The following is a 24346-nucleotide window of genomic DNA, read 5'->3' on the forward strand; positions in this document are numbered from 1 at the left end:
ACTATGTATGTATTGTAGTATATGTAAGACTAGTTTGTGCCTTGAGTGCTTTGTTCTCGGACCTTTACACCAGAAAATTGCAAAGTAGCTTCTGAATAAAGGAAGACACTGCGGGAGCTCTGGTGTGATCTCCACTACGGATCTCTTTCCAGCCTCTGCAGTCAGGCATTGGTAGCCACTCGCACCCCTTGCACAGGCAGAAAGGTGAACAATGACGCTACCACGAGTTAAAGGCACAGCGGACACGTGTTTTAATAAACTTTTTAAAATTATTCCTTCCCTGTGGAAGAGTCTTGGCACCTCCTGCTTCACTGATGATATCCCAGAATGCATCCCTGCTGTGAGATCACATCGAGGGTGGATTCAATAACTCTGCTGCGGTACGTGAGGGCACATGCTGAGCCATCTTCTGAGAACCAGGACATGCCAAGAAGATTTCAGAGGAAGATAAGAGTTCATAAAAAGTTAGTTAAACTTTGTTTCTCTACTGAATCCCCCAAAGCCTGGGGACTTGGGGGGAGTGGGACCACTGGTGCATTTTGCCGGGCTTAACTCCATTTTCATGTTTGCATTGCAGTTCAGCATTCAGTGCCTGGTCTAAGCAGGTGCCCCTTAAAGTCAATGGAGCTCCGCTCATTTACACCGGAGTTGAATTTGACCTAGTGCTTCCAGACGAAGGATCCAGGAGGAGCAGAGTGCTACTCTAGTGTCCTAGACACTGTAATTGTTCCACTGGGGAGCTCCAAAGGAACCAGCAGCCAGACATCAGTGAGGGCACACCCATTTCATTTCCCAGCTCCACAGCCACAGCAAAGGACCAAGGGGCTGCTTCTGAAGAGCCCTTCATAAACACACACGCAGCTAGCAAGGGCTACGGTGCCTCACCGGCGCTGATCCAGAGCCCCACAGGCTGGCCCTGACTGGTCTAGTTAAGCTGCTCACAGAAGACTCAGGTGTCAGGAGGGAGAGTTGGGGGGGGGGGCACGGGGAGGCAACATTAGATTTACTGACAAAGCTGATGTGAGGCACAGCTGGAAAGGTGAGACAAAGGGGGAAAGACAGAGGCTGCAAGGATGGGGGAGATAGGGCAGAACTCTTCTGCAGTCCCGTTTTAGTAAGCGTATAAAATGCTTATTCACTGCCACTGTAGGTGTAGAGTGAAAGATGTCGTATTATAGGTCACCCTCAGTCACTTTCCCAACCCACAGGGCAATCGCTTGCCCCCCATACACCTCAACGCCAGCACAGATGCAATAGGCACCGACGCACATATACACACTTTGACTGGTGCATTATAGACTCCTGTGGTAAGGCAGGCTTCAGCATGACATATTGGAATCATTGTAGTACAGAGTTTCTCCTCACTGGCATGTGCAGTTCTGATCATTTATAACTCCACCTCAGCAGTGGTTTCTCCGACCTCTCTACACACACAGAGAGAAGGAAATTTTACTTAGAGACCATGGAAAAGAATTCTCAGGAGAGCCCCGAGGTCTGTCACTTTTTAGATGTAAGTTAATGATTTTCTTTACCATTGCAGAATTTCCCATGTAATATTTATTACCTAGAGCATAATAGCTGTCTGATATGTATGTGTATTCAGCACTCCTTGGAATGATAAGCAGACCACTGGATATTGCTGTTTTGTAATTAATTAGGCAGAAGCATCTAAGACAAGAAAGAAGATTCGCAAAAGATACAAGATCTGTGGATTGCTCTTCTGCATACTGGCGCTTTTTCTTATTCTGATATTTTTTGGTGTCAAATATTTCTGGAACCCTTCACCTAAAAAAGTAAGTAGATATTCACTGATCCAGTATTTTAGAGTGTCGATTCTACACAGTGAGATCAATCTTTCTACAATATTACACCTATCAATACTGCTAACTGTTCACTCGAAAAATCCATACAATATTGTGATAAACAGTTTTTACACTACAGAATATTCATGCTGACTTTTTTCTTTTCATTATTCAGACCTAGCCTTTAGTGGTTTTAGTGAAATATTTTCATAATTAATAATTGCACCAGATGGGATCTCAGCTAAAAAGAGTTTAAATTACTTTATTTCACCAGCAGCAAATTTTATGACAAGTATGAAACTATTTTCCATTTTGTTTCAATTATCTTACCATAAACTGGTGGAAAAGTCATTTTGCCACCACATAAAGAGGAGAGGAAGCCAGAATCTAGAATGATTGATTATCATGATTTATATTTCTTACTTTAATGTGTTTGCAATGTTAGGGGACAATGAGACAGACTTGCTTTCAGAGGCGTTTCTGCTAACTGGATTGTGTTCATTTATTTTCAGTTCCTAAGCCTGTAGTTCTCTTATCCCCATTGTGCTTATCTAGAGTAGCACAAGGTAGATTGAAATAAAACCACATCAAGGGCCAACGTGTAACTCTGCTGACTCTACTGGCCCAATATTTCTTGGTTCTTTGGGGAAATTCCACTTTTATAGGATCATTATCCTTAGACACATATTTTCTGTATGATGAGATGTTCAAATAGCAGCGATTAGAAAAGCACGAATATTTACAATATGCATATTTTGGAGCCAATCTACATGTGATAGGCTGGCTACCTTCCCCTCCAAACCTCCTCCCGCACCATCTTCCTACCCCACCAGTTAGGAGCATAACAGCTGACATACCATCACAGGTCTCTGTGGTCCATAGAGTCCACTATCCTGTCTACAACAGTGGCCATTACCAGGTGCTTTAGATGAAGGTCTGCATCATGGAGGAAGGTTTCTTCCTGACCCCAGATAGTGACCAGTTTATACCCTGAAGCACAAAGACGGCAGATCTTATAATTTTTTAATAATAATTTTATTAGTTTTACAATATGCAAAATACAAAACTATAGAGGCAGGAATGTTATTATATGTGTTGGGGGAATTGCAATGGGCATTAAGATTTGCAGTAAGGGAAAGTCCTTCTTTTTATTCTAGCCAGTCTGTAGCCCTGATTCAGACTTCTCACATCTTAAGCAACATCGCTAAATGTAGGCCAATGAGCGGCTTGTGCTTTATCCTTGCGCCCTTGTGGGGAGGAGTTTCTATATTAGGCAAACTTGCAAAATTGGATGGGTACCATAGCTTGCATGACGGCTCCCCGGGCTCACTCACACCGAAAGCAAGACTCATACTTGGACCCACAAACAGATGGGTGTCATGTATCCCACTGAGAGGGGTTTGTCTACCAGGCACGAGCCCTGATCTCAGATGTTGAAAAGACACCACTTATCATAACCCACATAAACACCTCGCAGGGACTGTAAACTCCCCACTACGCACCCGAAGCAAGAACATGGACCTCGGCACCAACAAGCCACTTCGTGCCTGGTCCTTGCCTTCCCCTGTCCTTTTGTCTCCTCCCACCAGGCTTCTGCTTGTAGATAAAATCCCAGTCCAGAGAGTGGCCCAAGAACAGCCTGGGGTTGGAGCTCCTGGACCAGATAGCAGGAGCAGTTGTCTTGAGCACAATGTGGGAAACCTGGGTCATGGGCTAGAAGCCCAGCTCTCTCAGACTCACCCTGTGGGCGAGATTTACCTCAGCACAGAGGGCCCGTGCAAGACATAGGCACTACTTGAGCTGTCCCTCAGTCCTTGCCCCAGGGCTGAAGGGGGATTTCAGTGGTACCTACACAGGCCTCGCACAATCTGCGCAGGGCTGAATTTCACTCTGCGCAGTAAGGGGTGGTGAGAGGAGGTTCAATGGGGGGATGAAAGGGGTTTGATGGGAGGAACTTTTATGATCTGGCTCTGGTGCTGCTTGTGTGGGCACTTCCAATGCTTGTGTCAGCCCTGGGGCTGCCTGGAAGCCTGGTCTTGCCTTTGTTACTTTACTTTACTACATCTGTTTAAAATAAGCTGCTGTTATTCAGAGCCGACATCTGGTGGAGATATTTTCATTCCAATCATCTGCGGCCATAAGCCGATTGCCAAGCAGTAGGTTTGTAACCGAGTTCAGCTGACAGTCCTGCTATGACAGCCTTTGGTTGGAGACGTGTGGCTCATACCTTGAAGGCCATCAGGAAGAGCTAGCCTCAGCTGCTGTGCTGCCCTCCAGGGAGCTATCTAGCTAACAGTGGGCAGTCAAAGGGGCCCTGGCCTAGTAAGCCAACAATTGCCATAGCAAAGAGCACTATGAACTCATTGTGACACAGACTCCAGCAGAGACATAGAAGGGGCAGGTTGCACCACCCTTATTCAGGGGCCACTCCCTGCTGCAGGCTAGGGCTACCCTGAGGATTGTCCTAATTTGTGCCCATGTTTCAGGACCCCTGGTGGGGCTTTGCAGAGGTGCATAATCACCAGGGTACTGGTCCTCCCCAGCCATGTCCCCTCCCACTGCCAAATCTACCGCCTTCCTCTCCTGCCCTACCCCCACCTTGCCTCCACCCTGGCCACAGACACCCCACGCACTTGGCACTGCTGAAAGATGGCAACCCAACTTACACCCGTCCTAGGCCCAGAGGGGCCCAAGGGCAACAATGAATCTGGCCCTTTGTCTAGCAGACAGAGGAGTGGTTGAACACTTCAGCCAAGTCACTCATCGAAGTTCCTGACATAGTAGCTGATTTGGAGTGCAAGAGGCTCTGGGTCAAGCCCCAAGAGCAACAGATGAACCTCATCCTGACACTGATTTCCGGTGGCTTAGATGTGACAGTTCTGTGAAGCAAAGAAAGGACTCTGTTAATCACGTAAAGGCCTGGAGAACAATAGACCTACATGTGTAGTGATACTAGAGGCCCCATCCCTGGAGATGTGTGCCCAGTGCAGCTCTCTTTCTACAGGGATGGGTCTGGCTGACACAGGTCCAATAAAAGATATTACCTCACCCACCTTGTCTCTCCACAGATCCAAAAGGCATTGGTCAAGAAAGAGACTCCCTTTAAACACACCTAGCTTTACGATGTGAAGACCATTTTTTCAAAGCAGAATGCACTTTAAACTGTCAAACAGTCCAGGCCCCAAGTATGATCGTTCTATTTGGATAAGAAGTGTCCCACTTCCTGAAAGTTTATTTTCTTATCATCAAAAAGAAATAAAAGCCACACACACACATCTCCAAGCTGGGACCTCACAGAGTCTCTACTGTTCCTCTAGTTCAGGGGTAGGCAACTTATGACACGCGTGCCAAAGGCAGCACGCAAACTGATTTTCAGTGGCACTCACACTGCCCGGGTCCTGGCCACCAGTCCAGGGCGCTCTGCATTTTAATTTAATTTTAAATGAAGCTTCTTAAACATTTTAAAAACCTTATTTACTTTACATACAACAGTTTAGTTATATATTATAGACTTATAGAAAGAGACCTTCTAAAAACGTTAAAATGTATTACTGGCACGCGAAACCTTAAATCAGAGTGAATAAATGAAGACTCGGCACACCACTTCTGAAAGGTTGCCGACCCCTGGTCTAGTTACACACAGCCTGCCAGTCACACAATGGGAGCACAAGCTGTTAACCCTGTCAGGAAAGGTCTTCACCATGCTTAAAAGAAAGGTGTTGGGGGACAGACTGCACAATATAAACATCACTACCATATCTCACAGCTACCGCTGCACAGAGAGGCAGGGGTAAAGCAAGAGTAAGCATGCAATGTTACCCAAATGCATAAAGGTCCAAGCCACCAGCGATACAAATATTACATACAAACATCTAGGAGACTAAACAATAAAAAATAAGAACATTACAAAGTGCTCAAGAGGAGCCATTTAACATTGCAATGGAGAGTCAAAGAGAAAATATTTCTAGCAGGAAAGTCAGAAGACCCCGGTCTTCTAATTATTAAAACAGAAGTGGCCAGCAAAGAAAAGGAACGTTGTGTTTGTGCCCTTTGGGCTTCACTGTAAAATGAAAGCCTGAAAAGTTTGGGGGGAGTTTTCTGTTTGTTTGGGTTATTTTAATGTTAGAATGATCAGCTCTTGACTTGGGGTTTGCTGGAGTACTCGAGAACAGCCCTCAATTGAAGGGGGACAAATTTTTTAATCTTTCGCAAAAAAAGATTTTTTCCCCCAATGGTGGATGTTGAAGTAACATGTTTGTTAACAAAAGCAAAACAGATTTAAACAGCCTGACCAAACACCCCTTCTCCTCTCAACTGCTCTGATTCCAGTCTCCAGTGATCTCATGAGACAACTCTTTCTCCAGCAGTCCATCGAGTCTTCCAGGAAAATCAGGATAGGCAAGGGTTGAATTTCTAATGTTAAAAAAAAAAAGCAAGAATAACAAAACCCTTTTTTTAAAAACACACACACACACACACCCCTTCTGGCTCTCTTCATAGGACTTTAAGAAGTAAAAAGTAGCAACAAACCAATTTTCCACTTTGCAGTTTTTCTTTGGAGCCATGCACTCCACCTTCATACATTAACACTGAAATAACCTGAACCTGCCCTTTAGTAACATTACATGGACAAAACAAAGATGACAAGATAACAAACCAAAGTGATTATCACAATGCGGAGAGCTTGTTCCCCATGCAAATTCTGAGATGACTCTCAAAACTATCAGTATCTCTTTAGCCCAATTAAAAATTTCACAACTCTCCAAATAATGTGCAGCTAAGCCAAGCCTCCGAATGGGTTAGTTGGCCAAACTCACAGGAAAAATCATTCCCCTGAAACAGATGGGGATTCTAAAGTAAGTCTACAGTATGGTTTCAGATTCTTTCGTGGATGATTTAAAGCACAGCCCATACTTTGCCTCTCTGAGCAGGCAGCACGCCAACATATTCTAGCCTTTAACCTAATTTTTCCATAAAGTAAAATCTATCAACAAGTATATTTTAAAAAATTCTGAATTTAACTATCGAGAGATGCTCATGAATGTCAGGGAGATACCGAACATTATTAATGCATTTTAATTTTTAAAGTGGGAGGCAGCATGGTTAGAGCATTGGACTGGGACTGAGGATAGCTGGGTTCTATTCCCTGCTCTACTACTGGTTTTGTGGGTGACCTTGGGCAGGTCACTTTACTGCCTTGTGCCTCAGTTTCCCAATGTGTAAAATGGCAATAATGGTACTGACCACCTTTGTAAAGGGCTTTGACCCTACAGACAAAAAGCGCAATATAAGAGTTAGGTTTTATTATTAATAAAAGCCCTTCTCCTACCTCTCCGCACACAGTCAGGCTGCCCGGACTTAGGATTTGGCTCCATGAGGATTGTTGCGTTGATAGCCCTGGAGACACAAGCCTCTGTTTATCCACAGAATGAATACAACCCAGTGCAATCTCCCCCCATCCCCACCCAGTCTTTGGCCTCTGCTGTGAGTACCAACAAGAGGCCAGATCCTGCCAGCTGTGTGTGGACAGGTTTCTACTGGGAATTGGATGGAGACCCTCCAATCTCACTTCACACAGGCCACTGGGCAGCCACAGGGTGGTGAAGACTGGCTGCAAGTTGTCAGTCTGTGGGGGAGCAGCTGTGCACCCCACCGCCAGACCCTTGAGCCAGCTTTCTGTCATTGACAAGAAAGAATAGAGAGGTCCAGAAAGGCACCTGAACAGCAGCCCTGGAGACGCAAGTGCTGCTTTTATCCAGAGAGGACATTTAGCAGGGGCAGCAGTGAAAGCTCCTCAGATTCCAGCCTCCCACCCGCCAAGTGCCACTGACTGCCCTAAAGGGGCTTCCTGTGGGGATGAGAGTGGTGTTTGCCTCTCCAAACCATGCAGCCCTCTTGTCTTGCTGCTGAATTAGAGAACTGTGCATTCAGGCACTGTGAGTACTCTTTTTTCCCCCTCTTAGCTCTTCAGGGGTTTCTGTGCCCTTTGCTTGAGGCCTCTCTTTAGAGAGACACTGTTTTATCCTTGAAAGAGAATCTCTAAGGGTATGGCTACACTTACAAATCTGCAGCGCTGGTCGTCCAGCTGTGCAGGGCCAGCACTGGTGTGTGGCCACATTTGCAGCGCTGTTGGGAGTGATGCATTATGGGCAGCTATCCCAGCATTCAAGTGGCAGCAATGTGCTTTTCAAAAGAGGGGGGTAGGGTGGGGCGTAGTGTGACAGGGAGCGGGCGAGAGAGAGAGAGTGGATTTTTTGAGCCAACACTGTGTGTTACCTTCCTGCCTTGAAAAATCAGAACATGTTCCCGATCCCTTACCCTTAACTCTTAACTGCAAACAGCCTGCAGCCAACGGACTCCCTCTCTCCCATTTCTGTCAAGCCTACACTCACTCCCTGCCTGCCTCATTATCTCATTTGATTGTTCACAGATTGATCACAGCAAACAGGAGCAGTGTTTGTAGATAAGCAGCTCCGGGATCAACGGATCAACGGAGCTACGGAGCTCTGAATTCACAACAAAACAAAGAGAGGCTGCATAACATAACAAAGAGAGTAATTTATAAAAGCATTCTGGGATATCTGCTAATACCCTGGAGGCCAATAACAGCGCTGGTGTGTGGCCACACTTGATGACCAGCGCTGCAGTATCAGCGCTGCAATCTTTATTCCACATGCTGAGCCAGGTGTACGGCCAGCGCTGCAGCCAGGGAGTTGTAGCGCTGGATGTGCCCTGCAGGTATGGACACTTACTAATTGCAGCGCTGGAAAGCCTCCACCAGCGCTGCAACTCGCAAGTGTAGCCATACCCTAAGACAACTCACCAGCTTTAACTGCTCCAGGAGGATCATTTGTATGCTTCAAATAGCATCTTCTACTATTCAGCCCTTAAAAGTCAGGCAACAACAGAGGGCTTGGCTACACTTGCAGCTGTGCAGCGCTGGGAGTTAAAGCTGTCTTCGTACAGCTGTGTAGGGAAAGCGCTGGAATGTGGCCACACTGACAGCTACCAGCGCTGCAGTGTGGCCACATTTGCAGCATTTGCAGCGGTGTTGGGAGTGGTGCATTATGGGCAGCTATCCCAGCGTTCAAGTGGCTGCAACGTGCTTTTCAAAAGAGGGGGGGTGGAATGTGACAGGGAATGTGGGGGAGAGAGAGAGAGTGGATTTTTGGAGCTGACACTGTCAGCTCCCTGCCTTGCAAATTCCGACCACTTCCCCGACCCCTCATTCACTCTTAAATGCAGATAGCCTTCAGACCAGATAAGCAGCTGCTCCAACGGACTCCCTTCCCCCTCTCCCCTCCGCCCCCCGCCGTGCTGTTTCTCTCCTCAAGCAAACACTAGCTGTGGACATTCATCCCCCTGCCTGCCTGCCTCATTCACAGCAAACAGGAGCTGTGTTTGTTTTTTAGATAAGCAGCTCCGGGAACCCCGAGTTCACAACAAAACAAAGAGAGTTCTTTAGTTAAAAGCATTATGGGAAAATTCCGGAGGTCAGTTACAGCGTAGTAAGATTAATCACTGTTTACATTGGCACTCCAGCACTGCAGCACCAGCGCTGCAGTCGTTATTCCCCAGGCAGACGTGGAGTACAGCCAGCGCTGCAGCCAGGGAGATACAGCGCTGTATGTGCCTTGCCAGTGTGGACAGGGAGTGAGTTGCAGCGCTGTAAAGCCACCACCAGCGCTGCAACTTTCCAGTGTAGCCAAGCCCAGGGCCAAGAGGGCTGCCTAGCACCATCCAAAGCTGGCAACAGCAGCAGCAGATACCTGTGAAGAGTAATACAGATTGTATCGGAGATATACTATTAATTCTCTGTTTGCCCATTTCAGCACAGGGAGGGTACAAGACATGTAAGTACTGTTATGCTGGAAGGTGTTCATAACTGCCTCCTACAGACCATCACAGACCTTTCTAAAGCTCTAAGCACCCTTCTTTCAGGCTAAATGGAAATAGCAATTAAGCCCCTTTATATGGAGTGATAACTGGAGACAATACATATGACTGCCTAAGGCAATGCAAAGTCTGAACAGTGTTCTGAGGGGTTTCCTTGGGACTAACCGCAAACCAGGGGGTTGCTTTGTGTGAGAGGCAGGAAGCCAGCAGACACAGACAGAGATGCAGTGATGAGCATGGCTCAAAAAGAGAGCAGAGACAGAGCTCCTTGGGGCACAGGACAGGCTTGGAAATTGTGAGAAAGGGAACTGCCTGCAGCTGAGAGCATGTGCTCTGTAAATAAACAGGATTGCACCCCAGAACATACCTGACACACATCATCCATTTCTCCTTCTGACGGAAACAAACCCACAAGGCCCCAATATTGGCTAACTGCTTGGACCAAAGTGCAAGTGCCCGTTCCTCCTCATGCACGTCACTGGCCCTACTTATTAAGATTCTTGTACCTCATTATCTAATGCACACCTTTAGCTATGGGATCGCCACAGTGACCCCTCCGCCTAGGATTCCGTTCCCACAGTGCCAGTGTTTCATCATCTTCCTTATGGCTGGACAGAAGACAGACAGACACAACAGGAGCAGGCAAGAATTCTGTAGGCTTGGATGGAGCTTCCACACCATTTAAAGAGGAACAAGATGAAAAGGACACCCTGTCCCTGTAAAGGCCAAGCACACACAGAGCAGGTCTTCCCTCAGCTAAAGTAATGGGGTAAGGTGGGACTGGCTACAGGCGAGTCCAAGGCAAAGGGCTAAGGCATACCCATCTTCAGGCATCTTCTGAGGAGAAGGAAGGGGTCTCAGCTCTGGCCTTCTTCCTAGAGATCTTTCTACTCTGACCCCGTCCCTCAGACTCACCCTCACCCCAGCCTGTCCTTCCTATATAGCACTGCACCTCCCTCATTTTCAGGGGTAGCTGAACCTCCTGTTGCTTGGCACTAGCAGTGCCCCCTCTGGTTGATACAGCACTGGTGTCAACGGGCCCTGGAGGGAGCTGTTGCAAGTCTTACTCAATCTGCATCATGCAGGACCTTGAGGCACAGGTGGGCCACAGGTTTTCTGTGTGTGCAACCTCAGCTGTGCCAGGGGGATGGAGTCCCTTGGGAGCACAGGGCCTGGACCAGCCAGTTTGCTAAATCATCCCTTAATCCACCACTGCCTTGAGAGTGAGAGGACTGAAGTGAAAAAGTGTGTGAGAAGGGGGCGGTTTATCCTGGCTCCTAAACCCGTCTACATTAGCACACCCACTGTCAGCCAGGAGTGGGCTATCTTGGCATAGTGTTGAGAATGGGTTAGACTTGTCTACACTAGCACTTGAACAGTCAACATTAGGTAAAGAATGTTGGGCTTGTCTACATTCAAAATGAAAGTGCTGCACCACTGTAGTGCTTCAGTGTAGACATGAACTACTCCCACGGGAGGGGTTTGCCTATCGGTGTAGGTAATCCACCTCCATGAGAGGCACTAGCGAGGTCAACAGAAGAATTCATCCATCCACCTAGCACTGTGTACAGTAAGGGTTAGGTCATCTTAACTATGCTGCTCAGGGATCTGGATTTTTCACACCCCTGAGCGATGTAGTTAAGCCAACTTTATTTTCTGGTGTAGACCAGGCCTGTGCTAGTGGAAACAGAGTTCAAGAAGGCATAGGGAGCCCCCTAGTGGGGATTGGAGTAAATAATGAATCTAGCATTACATAGGGAGCCAGTGGGGACACCCTGCAATTACTTTAGTTATAGATAAAATCTGCCTGTCTCACAACATCATTATATAAAATACATGTGCAGCATCAGCAAACACAACCAATATCAACAAGTCCTTCCTCACCCACCCAGTCCATTAACCTTCATCATTCCTCTCCCATTCATCTATTTGCCTGACTTTAACGGACCCATCTTCTCAGAGGCCCAAGAGAATAACAAGGCCTTGCCAGGTGCCTGCAGGTCACCTGATTCCAGCTGTGTTGGAAAAAGGTACGTTCTAGAGCCAGATGCCTCTGACTAAAGGTGCCTGACAGAATGAAAAGGCTATTTCATGAGCTCCTGTTTCACTTCTCTCATTATACAAGAACGGCGGAACATTCAATCAAATTAAAAGGCGGCAGATTTAAAGCTACTACATTAATTTTCTCTCTCAAACAGTGCAGAGTTGACCTGTGAAACTCACTGTCACAAGATCCTATTGAAGCCAAGAGCTTAGCAGGTTAAAAATACAATTACACACTGATACGAAGAATGAAAACATCCACTGCTACATGAGATAGAATTTACAAAATAAGAGATATAAACCCTTCAGACATGAGCCAACTGCTAACTAAGGCCTGGTCTACACTAGGGAGGGGTGTCAATGTAAGATACGCAACTTCAGCTACGGGAATACCGTAGCTGAAGTCGACATATCTTATTCCGACTTACCTCCCATCCTCATGGTGCGGGATCGACGGCCGCGGCTCCCCCATCGACTCCACTACCGCCGCTCACTCTGGTGGAGTTCCGGAGTCGATGGGGAGCACGTTCGGGGATCGATATATCGCGTCTAGGGGTACGTCCAGACTATCTGCCGGATCGGCGGGTAGCAATCGATTTATCGGGGATCGGTATATCGCGTCTCATCTAGATGCGATATATCGATCCCTGAATGCGCTCCCCGTCGACTCCAGAACTTCATCAGAGCAAGCGGCGGTAGCGGAGTCGACGAGGGAGCCACGGCCGTTGATCCCACACCATGAGGATGGGAGGTAAGTCGGAATAAGATATGTCGACTTCAGCTACGGTATTCCCGTAGCTGAAGTTGCATATCTTACATTGACACCCCTCCCTAGTGTAGACCAGGCCTAGATGAGACGCGATATATCGATCCCCGATAAATCTATCACTACCCGCCAATCCGGCAGTAGTCTGGACGTACCCTAAGGGAGTTAGTAAGAAACTTTCCCTCTGGATAGGTTATTCTAAATTGTCCACTTGCATCTTCCTCCAAAGCAGCTGGTACTGGCCTATTGTGAGTTAAAGGACACTGGAGTAGTCAGGTCTGGCAGTTCCTAGTAACTTTGGAAAGCTTGAAATCCAAACCTAGATCTGGATTCCGTTTTTGCAAATGATCTTTATCTGTGTATTGGGCCAAACCAAAACCCCAGGTTGGGGATGTTCAAAATCCGGGTTGACACTTTGTGGGACAATTACTTTTGAAGTACACCCATCACTAACACATGAATGGACTGATGGTCTGATCCTGACTTTCTGACTCAGGCAAGACTCGCGTTAAAGTCCATCTATCTAGCCTCAATTTTTCTGTAACATTTGTCACCATTGTATGCAAGCATGGAGGTTTAGGGTATTTTTCCTGGAATGGAGTGTAGGATTGAGCCCAAAGTGAGCGGAGCAGCTGTAAAAGCAACCAGCAGATACTAGAAAGCAGAGATAGCCCCTGTTCCAAAGCTCTGGCCTCTTGGCATTGGTGCTTAGGAACTTTTATAACCATCTGCAGAAACTGTGGTAAAAAACCAGTGTAAAACAATGGAGGTTTTTTTTTAAATTGCTAAATCAACAAAAATTAAAATATTGGGATGGACCTGACTGCCTCTGCTTATATTTCCTGTCCTCCCAGATATACGATATGGAGCACACATTCTTTAGCCATGGGGAGAAAAAGAAGATTTTGATGGAGATAGATCCTCTAACCAGAACAGAGACATTCAGATCTGGAAATGGCAGAGAGGAAATTTTAGAAATACATGACTTTAAAAATGTGAGTATGCCAGTTTTTCTAAACCTTCTACAACGAGGCAACCAGATAGTCATGACACAGCGACGGTTTTAACTGTAGACCCTCTGGGAGTGACTTAAGGGCATTAATTATTACCATTAGATGGGCTTTCAGGGAGAGCCCTGCGGTTTCAGTCCAGTTTCTTGTAGGAAAGTGTCAATATCATAACTGGTACCACTGTTCACAGTCACAGCAGAGACACGAAGTGTGGAAGGGGAAAAACTTACTGCTATCTATGCTGAAGCCACTTCACACTGGGTATTTCCTTCTCTGATCAGGTCTCTTATGTTAAGCAAGGATAAGACTGGACAAATAGTTGGATAGGACACCTCCACAAATAAGAGTTGGGAGCCTGAGAATTTTCACTGAGGAGCTCCAAGTATTTTGCAATAACTGAACAATAGCCCTCGGAGGTATGTCCAATTACCTCCATTAGACAGATAGGAAAACTGAGGCATAGACAGGTTAAGTGACTGGTCCAACACTGCCCCGCATATCAGTGGCAAATACAGAAATAGAATCCAGGTCTTCTGATTCCTATTTCTGCCTGTACTTTAACCACTAGACCATACTCTCCCATATATTAGATATCATACCCTATCCAAATTCTTAGTCCTATTGTTCCACCCTTTTGAATTCCCTCTACAGTTCCATTGCAGAGTTAGTCTTCACTTACTTTATGCAAGCTTGACTTCAATGGAACTGATAATGTGCTTAAAATTAAGCACATGCTTAAGATCTTTGTTGGGTTAGGGCAAGGAGTGCTCAGGGAGATCAAGTCCTAAAAGCTGTTGTATAGTGCTGCTCGAGTTAGCTGAGTGAGTGATGCCGCTTCACGGCGTGCTTTGGAGATCCTTCAGAAGGAAAGATGCTATTCTCCCATATGCTCTCAGGGGCATTTAATACCAGAGCTCTTCACCGTGGGGATGGTGATGTTCCATGAAAACCTGGTTTGAAATCAAGATCTAGTCATTGGATTTATCCTTGCAGATGAATGTGACTGTAGTAAATCTACAAAAAAATGGCATGTTTGCCTGTCAGGAGAGCATCAAAACCTCATGACCAGATAAGAAGATCTATTTGAAACCTAGTTATAATTCCTAGGGAAATACTCTGCTCGGTGCATGTCCTGAAATCTTCATCTAATAATCTAGCAAGAGTTGAAGGCTGAAGATTCATATATTCAGAATGGCCATATTATACTTTATTCATTTATTTGTGATGACTAAAGCATGTGATAGTTACAAAGAAGTGGGTATCAGGATGGCGTTTTATTAAGCTCTTCCTTTAGCTATTTGTAAATAGCACCATTCTCCAAACCCATATATTGCAATATCCCTTAGGAGATCTTTTTAGTACATCTTAGCACCATTGCACAAAAACTAACAAAAAACGTAACTAAACTGTGATCCGATGAGATTCTCCTTGTGTCACTATTTAAACTTTCACATTTCATTTGCCTGGTTGTTGTTGCTTTTAGGGAATAACTGGCATCTTTTTTGGAGGACTTCAAAAATGCTTCATCAAAACTCAGATTAAAGTAATACCTGAAACTATGGAGGCTGAAATACAGGAACCTGAGGTATGTAAATAAAATAAAATAAAAATCTGCATAAACCACCCCATGTGAAGCTGACTTTGATAGTTTCATCTAGGAATCAGAGCATGTTCTCATTGGAATTCCATCTGCTCTGTCCTTCACTGACAGTTTGCTACTATGGAACAATGAGCATTGCGATGGTTTCATAAAATTATCCTGTTTCAGAGGATTGTTGGTAAAAATGACAATTCAAAGAGACAGGATCAGACAGAAGACAGACAAAATCCCCATCAGTACAATACCAAGAATCAAGAACAATAATCCTGTTGTAGTTAAAAGGCCACACGGCAGCTCAGGATTAGCAGACGCCAGAAGTCAATCTAATGATTTCTTCCAGAAAGATCTGCCTAGTGCTCTGTGAGAGAATTATGCAAAGGACATGAAATAACAAGAGCAGCCACATTTAGGCAACAGTGAATCACTAAGGCCCTGATTCAGGAAAGTACTTATGCATGTGCTTAAACCCCATTGTAGCCAACAGAATTTAACCATATGCTTAAAATTATGCATGTGCAGAAGGGCTTTTCTGATTCAGGGCCTAGATTCTGGGAGTTATTTTTCCTTTGAGTTTTCAATCACAGATTCTTTGGATATTTCATGATAATCTAGTAGAGCTTTTGGGTCATCAAATAACTATGATTTTTTAATCTTTACCAAAACAGTATTTCCCAGGAGAGAGAACAGAAAGGGAAAACCCAGTGTGATAAACTAAGATTTAAGATCTAGTCGTTTCTTCCTGTGCATGGCTGCATAGCCAAGAAAAACACACACTTGGCTACTCTAATCAGCAATCATTTCTCTCCTCCACCCAATATCCCAATAATAAATAGATGGTGGTTAAAGCAGATCAAAATCTGAAGGGGAGCTCAGCAGCTTTGAGAGCTGTTGTGATGGGCCTTGGTGTAGTTTAGCAATGGTAAATAGCACACTGCATACATGTGGTATTTAGTAAATTGTTTGGTGCAATCCAATGCAATACTCTTTTGTATAGCCTCGTTCATAAAATCTGCATGCCAAAATACACTACAGAATAATGTAATAGGAGAGACATCTGGTATAAATGACAGAAAACAGTGGTACAAAGGCATCTTGTGAGGAATAAATGAAAGTGCTTGACCACAAATTAGTAACAGAAGGAGAGAGAATATAAGAGGAATGAGCAAGGGAGAAAGGAGATGTTTTAATCTGAGACTTGAAAGGAGTTGGAGAATTGATGAATCAGGGAATACAGAAGGCTGTTCCAAATGGCAGTAGTTGCAGAGGAGAAGGCTCTTGAAGCAAGATTGAGTATGTCTACACTGCAATCAGAGGTGTGATGTGACTGCAGCAGATGTAGACATACCCAAGTCAGCTTTGATCTATCAAATTCTAATAACAATAGCAGTGGATCTGCAGCAGCACAAGCGGCAGCATGGCTTGTACGAGCCCATCTGGGACCCTGGGCATGGAGCGGCTAAGCCCACACTGCCACAGCTTCACTACTAGTGTTACTGGAGCAAGCTACCTCCAGGCTAGCTCGGATATGTCTACACATGCTGCAGTCTCACCTCTGACTGCAGGGTTGACATACCCACTAAGTGACTGGAGAGAAAAGAGAGCTAGTGTCAGGGCCGCCCGGGTGGGGGGTGGGGCAAGTGGGGCTATTTGCCCCAGGCCCCGCAGGGGTCCCCACGAGACTATAGTATTCTATAGTATTGCAACTTTTTTTTATGGAAGGGGCCCCTGAAATTGCTTTGCCCAAGGCCCCCTGAATCCTCTGGGCGGTGCTGGCTAGTGTTAGGCTTAGTTCTGTTGGCTAGGAGCATGAAAAAAAATCACATCCCCTAGCTGACAGAGCTATGCTGGCAAAGCATTTGTGGCATAGACAAGCCCTCAGAAAAGCAAAGGAACTGTAGGAGGCATAGAAAGAGACAAGATCCCTGATTATTCTGCTGTCACGTCCTCAGGTATAAACAAGGAGTAACTATTAAAATCAATGGGGCTTACTCCATGAGGCCACATCGACAGTACACATGCTACAGCTACGCAGCTGTAGCGTAGATGCTTCCTGCATTGATGGAAGGGGTTTTTCTGGCGATGTAGGTAATCTACCTCCCCAAGTGGCAGTAGATAAGTTGATGGAAGAATTATTCCAGCATCTACGCTGGGGGTTAGGTCAGTTTAACTATGGCACTCAGGAGTGTGAATTTTTCACACTCCTCAGCAACTCAGCTCAGTTGGTCATAATTTTAACTGTACACCAGGGCTAGAGGTCAGAACTGGGGCCCTAAACCTGTAAGGCAAAATCCATGGAGCTTTAAAAACAGGGAGTGTATGTTTTGCACTGTTTTAACAAGTCATGTCTTTAGCAACGGAATCTGAGGAGGGGTAGAAGCCACAGGAGGTGGTGGGGTCTATGCTGGCACACCAAGGTGACACCTCCTTCTTCTTTCAGGAAGATGAACTGATGACTACCTACTTGGAGCAATCCATGGTCTGGATTCCAGAGGAAAAACCTATTGACAACAAAGAATTCCTAAAGAGCTCCAAAATTTTTGACATCTGTAAAAATGTGACCATACACTGGATCCACCCAACTCTGATCACAGGTAAAATAAGCTTTTCTCTCACCCCTGCAGACGCTCACAAGAGATGTAATGTGTTAACCAACCTGCATCTCCAGGAACAGCTTTGCAGTCAAATTAACAGTTCCTGTCTTTCTCTCTGAAATTTTGTATGCTGCGAGCTGGCCCAGAACAAGTTTCCAAAGTGGAGTTATAAATCAGAGAAATGAATGTGGACAGATCCTTTTTTTACTACCACAAGAAAACAATCCGTGTAATCTAACTAGCTAGGCCTTTTCCCTGCAATAAGTCAATCTGTCCTTCATTATCAGCTCTCAATCAGCCTGCCCTCTGTCACAGGAACAAAGAGAAACATTTCTTTGGCACTTGAAAGGAAGCCAACAATGTCTAGAGAAGATGAATGGAAACCAAGACAACTAAATTCTGTCACTGATTCACTGCGTTACCTCAGGCAAGTCACTTAGCCACTTGGTGTCTCTTTCCCCATCGTGAAGTGGTGATAACAACACTTACCTTTCTAAAGCAGTGTTGAGAGCCTGGGATAAGAGGTACTAGAGTTAAGGCAAATACTGTTCTATTATTGAAAAAGAGAACTGTGACTGTTGTGTTCGAAGTAATAACTGTCAAGAGTGTGGAGGTCAGTTAGAAAGACAACTGCTCTGTTGTGAAGCTCAGTTAAAATGAAGGATCAGATAGTGGGAGTCTCCTGCTTCCACCAGAACTCCACCTCAGGCAGGGGTGGTGGAACCAAAGTGCGCTTGGGGGGACAAGGCCCCCACAATGGAAACATCGAGGGGATGATTTATGTTTCCACCTCTGCAACAAGCAAGTTGTTTGATGTGCTTAGGCGAGGCTGGGCCCCACAGCTGCTGGGGACGAAAGCGCAACCCCAGGGGCTGGAGAGGCTGCCATGGCATTGGGGAGCAGGTGGGAAGCAGGGTGATCAGGCCGAGTCTCAGTAATTCCCCCTATGCAGACCCACCATCCCGCTCCCCACCTATCCCTGACACCCCGACTTCCCCTCCCCCCATGCAAACCACCCACCCAATCCTCTCCTACCCAACACCCTGACTGCACCTCCCCCCATGCAGAGCACCCACCCCGGTCCCCTCCTACCTCTGACACCACGACTCCCTACCCCATACAAACCATCCACCCCACTCCCCTCCCCTCCCTGACACCCTGACTGCCCCTCCCCCATGCACACCACTTACCCCACTCCCCTCCTATTCTTGACACCTCGACTGCCTCTCCCCCACCCTCACTCCCTTCCTACCCAATACCCCAACTGTCCTTCCTCTGCCCCGCTGCCCCCGCCTCCCTCTGCTCCCAATGCAGAATGCCCATCCCGATGTCCTCCCGCTGCCCCTGACTCTCTCATTCCCCATGCTCACTGCGTTTAGGTTTCACTGTGCCCCTTCCCCAACCCTAGTCAAAGCAGCTTCCACTGCCTCTGCCCACAAGCCAGCTGCCTGCAGCATGTAGAGTGCCAACATAAAAGCATTACATAATCAGAACAAATTCTGATTGGCTGAACATTCCCCAAGGGGGCACCTTGTACGATTAAGCCTCTTGTGGGTGTCACCCACAAGACAGGCTGGTGCCATTGTGGGACTGTGAAGGAAGGAACAATGTCAAATCAGAGAGATCTGCATTTGTGCCCAATAGAACCTGTCCATGGGCAGGATCTCGGGTGACTTGCTTTGAAAATGTATCAGTTTGTAAGGGCTGGCAGACCAGACACTCTGTGCCATGGGCCAGTGTCTGATTCCATTAAGGCCCATGACTATATAACACTCTTCTTCTCTACACACCTGCAACATCCTCCAGAGCAGATTTTCTCAAATAGGGGTCGCCACTTCTGTAGGAAAATCCCCTGGTGGGTCGGGCCGGTGTGTTTACCTGCCCCGTCCGCAGGTCCGGCCGATCGCGGCTCCCACTGGCCACGGATTGCTGCTCCGGGCCAATGGGAGCTGCTGGAAGTGGCGGCCAGTACATCCCTCGACCCGCACCAATTCCAGCAGCTCCCATTGACCCGGAGCAGCGATCCGCGGCCAGTGGGAGCCGCGATCGGCCGGACCTGCGAACCGGGCTGGTAAACACACCGGCCTGGCCTGCCAGGGGCTTTCCCTACACAAGCGGCGACCCCTGTTTGAGAAACCCTGCTCCAGAGTAACTGTAAGCTAGTGGGATGGCTCAGCAGACAACACCCAGGTGCAGTCAGCACGTTCTGTGATCCCAGGTGTGGAGCCTTCTCTTCCCTAGTATTCGCCTCTCTCTCTTTCCTAAGTAGTCAATTTACAGCCCTTCTTCCAAGCACCTGCACAAGGGAAGGGGGAAGGTGAGCTGAAATGAACCCCTTGTTCACTGGAGACAAAGTTTTCCCTCTGCTCCTTCTCACAGCAACACTGCAGGCATTTTTTTGCTTGCTTCTCAGTTTGTATAACATGGAGCTGTCTGTGTGTTGTGCACAGAGAGCAAGATGTACAAAAGGAAGCAATTCTTTACCCAATGCACAGTCAACCTGTGGAACTCATTTCCAGGTGATGTTGTGAAGGCCGAAAGTATAACTGGGTTTTAAAAAAGAATTAGATAAGTTCATAGAAGATAGGTTCATCAATGGCTATTCGCCAAGATGGTCAGGAACACAACCCCATGCCTTGGGTGTCTCTAGGCCTCTGACTACCAGATGCTGGGACTGGACGACAATGGATGGATCACACGATAAATTGCCATGTTCTGTCCACTCCCTCTGAAGCATCAGGCACCGCCGCTGTCAGAAGACAGGACACTGGGCTCAATGGACCATTGGTCTGACCCAATGTTCTTACAACGTTGGGCGTGGTTTAGTGCTGTTTTGGATTTAGTGGGGCATTGTGCCATATCATGCTAGAGGTGAGCACGCCACCTGCAACTTTTGTCCCTGAAATCTCTCCAGGGAAGTTGTTTGTAATGATTGTGCTGTTATTCTTAGCTCCTGAGCTGCATGACTTTGAAGATGGAGGGGAAGATAATGTCCACTTCCTTGTGACCAAACGAGACGGGGCTGAAAGACAGAATGAGCACCATGTGGATAAGGATGCGAGGCCAGGAACCAAACGCCGGGCCCGACAGCTAACTGAAGAGGATCTTCCTGTAAATGACTATGTGAGTCCTTGGGCATTATTGGGCAACTGTCAATATTTCACTCTCAGGCTGAACTTCAACAACAGGAACACTCTCAAGCTACGTCATCTGACCTACTTGAGCACCTTTTTCTGACCTCTGTCTGCCCCTGACATGTGACTCTTAGCAGGTATTAAAGCCCACTGCATTAAAACAAGAATCCCAATAACTGATGATGACATTAGAATGGCGTGGAACGGTCATGCCAATTAGGGGTTTTGTTTGAGCTAATGCTCATAGTGTCCCCAAAACATAGTTAAGTCCTAGCACAGCATAATGGCTGCAATCCTTCTTCATAATAGATGAGGCCACGGTTCTTTAGTTGTAATATCACATTTGACCTGCCTATGGAGGACTAAGGTAGATAGGATGGTCTAGTGGGCAGGGCACTGGCCTGGGACTTGGAAGACCTGGCTCAGCCACAGACTCACTGTGTGACCTTCGAGGAGCTCAGTAACCAACCCGTGCCTCAGTTTCCCAGCTCTAAAATGAGGATGATGCTTCCTTACCTCCTAGGGATGCCGTGAGGCTAAAACCCATTAGTGACTGAGGAGTGCTCAGATATTAGTGATGAGGGCTGAGAAAGTACCAAACTCAACAGAAAACGGTGCACTACAAACGGAAATTTCAACCAGTGCTAAGACATGGTAGGCCACTCAAATTCCAGAATAGTCCACTCCAAATGTTCACGTTGACTCTGTTAATTGTGTGCTGTGCTCATGCCCTCCTCTGTGGAGCCAGGCTATGACTATCCCCCCAGGAGCAGCATTACCACCTGCTTCTCCTCCCAAGTTCTGGTGAGTAACTCAGGTAACCACTGGGTGATTTTACTAGATTCTCACTGGATCTTGTGTGGACAACAAAAACAATATAGCAATGTATAGCATTGAAGTGCTGTACACATATTAATTAATCCTCATTGCATCCCCATAAGTGAGGTAAATATTATTAGTCACATTTTGCAGCTGGGGAAACCAAGGAACGGAGCAGTTAAATGGTTTGCCCAGTGAGTCGGAGACAGGATTGCAGCTCAGAAATCCCTGGCTCTCAGTCTTGTGCTCAGACTATGAGGCAGCAGCATTTCTAAGACAAGCTGGCTCTCTTGCTTTGGGTCCTGTTCCTTCTAAGGCCAAGGAGAACTAGATGAAATAAGAACTGATTCAAACCTCTATCCAAACCTGGAACCACACCCAAAATGAACCTTCAGAAAACCCGGATTGTCATTGTCACACCTTCCTGGAGAACCAGGGAAAAGGCTGTTCCTGCTGTGCTCCAAGCACTGGAATACCATGAGTGCTTTAGTCTAGGGGGGTTCAATTAGCTCAGATACAGCATCCGAAGATTGGGGTGCTGCCCCGAACCTCTGAGCCAACACTAGTTCCACTGCCAGCCAGCAGACTGCTCAGAAATGCTGTCAGATCTCAGGGGTCTCCCAATATTCAGAGCCCCAAACCTGAATTTAAGCACTACTAAATGGCCCCTCTTCCCCTTGTCACTCACGTACTAGACCATCCCAACTCACCCTCTGCCCCCTTCCCCAGTCCCTGGTGGCTCTGCCTCTCTTCCCATTCCCAAGATCCCAGGGGTTCTGCTCCTCTCCTCACAAGACCACCAGGGATTTAGTGGCTTTCCCCAGCCTGCTGCTTCTCTGCTCTCCCTCCTGGTACCCTCTGCTGCCTCCCCACGGCAGGCCCATTGGAAAGAAGGGGCAGAAGCACTACTTGGAGCCTGGCCCCCTCTAGCCAGGAAGCAGTGGGGACAGGAAAGAGGAGCAGCATGGAGGGCAGGGAGCGTGAAGCTGGCAGCCGGAGGACTAGGAAGGAAAGGGATGGGAGGAGGCCAGGGTGTACCACCTGCCAACAAGCAGAAAGTGAGGTCCAGAGTTCAAATTTGTCAGATGCCATCACAGGTGTCCAAGGGCTGAGCTCTGAGCTGGGAGAGACCTAGCTTGGCATCTCTGGGGCATGGCTGTGCTCCACTGGGCTGGGGTATAGGTGCTGGGTTCATCTGTGGGAGGAGGGATAGCTCAGTGGCTTGAGCATTGGCCTGCTAAACCCAGGGTTGTGAGCTCAGTCCTTGAGGAGGCCATTTAGAGATTTGGGGATTTAGTTGGGGATTGGTCCTGCTTTGAGCAGCGGCTTGGACTAAATGACCTCCTAAGGTCCCTTCTAACCCTGATGTTCTATTATGGCAGGATAAGCATCCCCCTAGCGTTTGGGGGGGCTAGTACTCCATCAGCACAGCAGCTCCCCATAACTAAACCCAGGGTTTGTGCTCTGCCCCAGGCACTTTCTCCCTCACGCCCTCTCCTGGTTGTTTTCTCTTCCAGACAGAGAACGGACTCGAGTTCCACCCCTTGTGGGATGAACGAGGCTACTGCTGTGCTCAGTGTCGCCGCGCCAACCGATACTGCCAGCGGGTGTGTGAGCCTCTGCTGGGCTATTACCCGTATCCCTACTGCTACCAGGGAGGAAGGGTTATCTGTAGAATCATCATGCCATGCAACTGGTGGGTGGCACGCATGTTAGGGAGAGTGTAGGGCCACACAACTGCTGAAGTAATGGAACTATAACTAATGTATGCCCTTGCTGTATAAAGGGACCCTATTGTACACTGCCGCTCAGCTAGCCTCCCTGTATTACAAGCCTGTAAAATGCAGGCTGTTAACTCCTTGATTCCTGCTGTGTGCTCCAGCCATGCCTGGCTGATCGCACCGCCTGTGCTGCTGTTCTATTCTATTCGATACCACGCTCATCCCTGCAGTATCTGAGTGCCTGCTGAGCACAACAGGTGCAGCCTAACGTTCCCCTGCTTGTGGTGAAATGTTCATGGACAGCATGCAAAGGATGAATAGGCAGGATTGTATCTGTGCTGCACCCTAAGAAACGAGCCAAACAATAAATGTTTTCTATGAGCAATTGCAAAGAAAAGTCATTTAAACTCAATCTGTGCTGCTTAGTGGGTCTGACAAGTGAGCTCACTGTGCAGCTCCAGAGCCAGCTAACATGCGGAGCTCAGGTTGCAGGTCCCTCGCTGGGCTCAGCTAGCTAAGGTCATATAAAGGCGAGTGAGGGTTGCAGCACAGTATCCGTATCCCTGTTTGTGCCAGATTTCATACAGACTGACTACACTGACCTGGCCATTCCCTCAGCACCTCTCTAGACACAGAAACCACACAGGACTCCCATGGGCACTTAGTTCATCAGAAATCCAGGTGCCAGGCGTTCGCATGCTGGCACTCTGCCCTCCGAGTCAGCATCTCAGCACGATGCTAGGGGCTGCTGGGCTACGGTAGATGCCATCATCTGGCTGAGATACTAGGGCAGGTACCTGTCCCATTTGTAGTCATTAAAATAGCCCACGACACTTCTCACAAGTCCTGGCCAGTTTCCTGCTTGTGCAATTGCATTCTGCCTTCTCACATTCCCCCTGCCTTTCCAGTTGGACACAGTAGTCTTCACTTCCATTCCTAAGGAAAAAACAGCCCCCACATGCTG

At 47.1% G+C, this 24346-nt stretch overlaps 1 protein-coding gene and 1 long non-coding RNA gene across 4 annotated transcripts in view; one reads left to right on the plus strand and one right to left on the minus strand.

Annotated features, from left to right (window-relative positions):
• Positions 1-1403: 1403 nt before the first annotated feature.
• On the plus strand, positions 1404-23733 carry TNMD (tenomodulin). Of its 2 annotated transcripts, XM_045030701.1 has the most exons (7): positions 1404-1510; positions 1659-1793; positions 13362-13502; positions 15001-15102; positions 17555-17708; positions 20659-20831; positions 23179-23733. In XM_045030701.1, the coding sequence occupies exons 1-7, from the start codon at positions 1463-1465 to the stop codon at positions 23386-23388; spliced, it is 963 nt and encodes a 320-aa protein (XP_044886636.1). In that variant the 5' UTR covers positions 1404-1462; the 3' UTR covers positions 23389-23733. The 2 variants fall into 2 exon arrangements, with proteins under 2 accessions (XP_044886636.1, XP_044886635.1); XM_045030700.1 differs by lacking the exons at positions 1404-1510; positions 1659-1793 and adding an exon at positions 9459-9655.
• Positions 1574-24346, minus strand: part of LOC123377604 — a 29664-nt gene continuing 6891 nt past the window's right edge. The window contains exons 2-5 of one of the 2 annotated variants that reach the window (XR_006582252.1): positions 6095-6215; positions 4469-4681; positions 2660-2792; positions 1574-1785 (exon numbers count right to left, since the gene is read on the minus strand). This is a non-coding gene — a long non-coding RNA (uncharacterized LOC123377604). The remainder of the gene's footprint in view (positions 1786-2659; positions 2793-4468; positions 4682-6094; positions 6216-24346) is intronic. The other variant, XR_006582253.1, reaches the window with a different exon arrangement.

The sequence above is a fragment of the Mauremys mutica genome, chromosome 9 (genome assembly GCF_020497125.1).
Source record: "Mauremys mutica isolate MM-2020 ecotype Southern chromosome 9, ASM2049712v1, whole genome shotgun sequence".
NCBI lineage: Eukaryota > Metazoa > Chordata > Testudines > Geoemydidae > Mauremys > Mauremys mutica.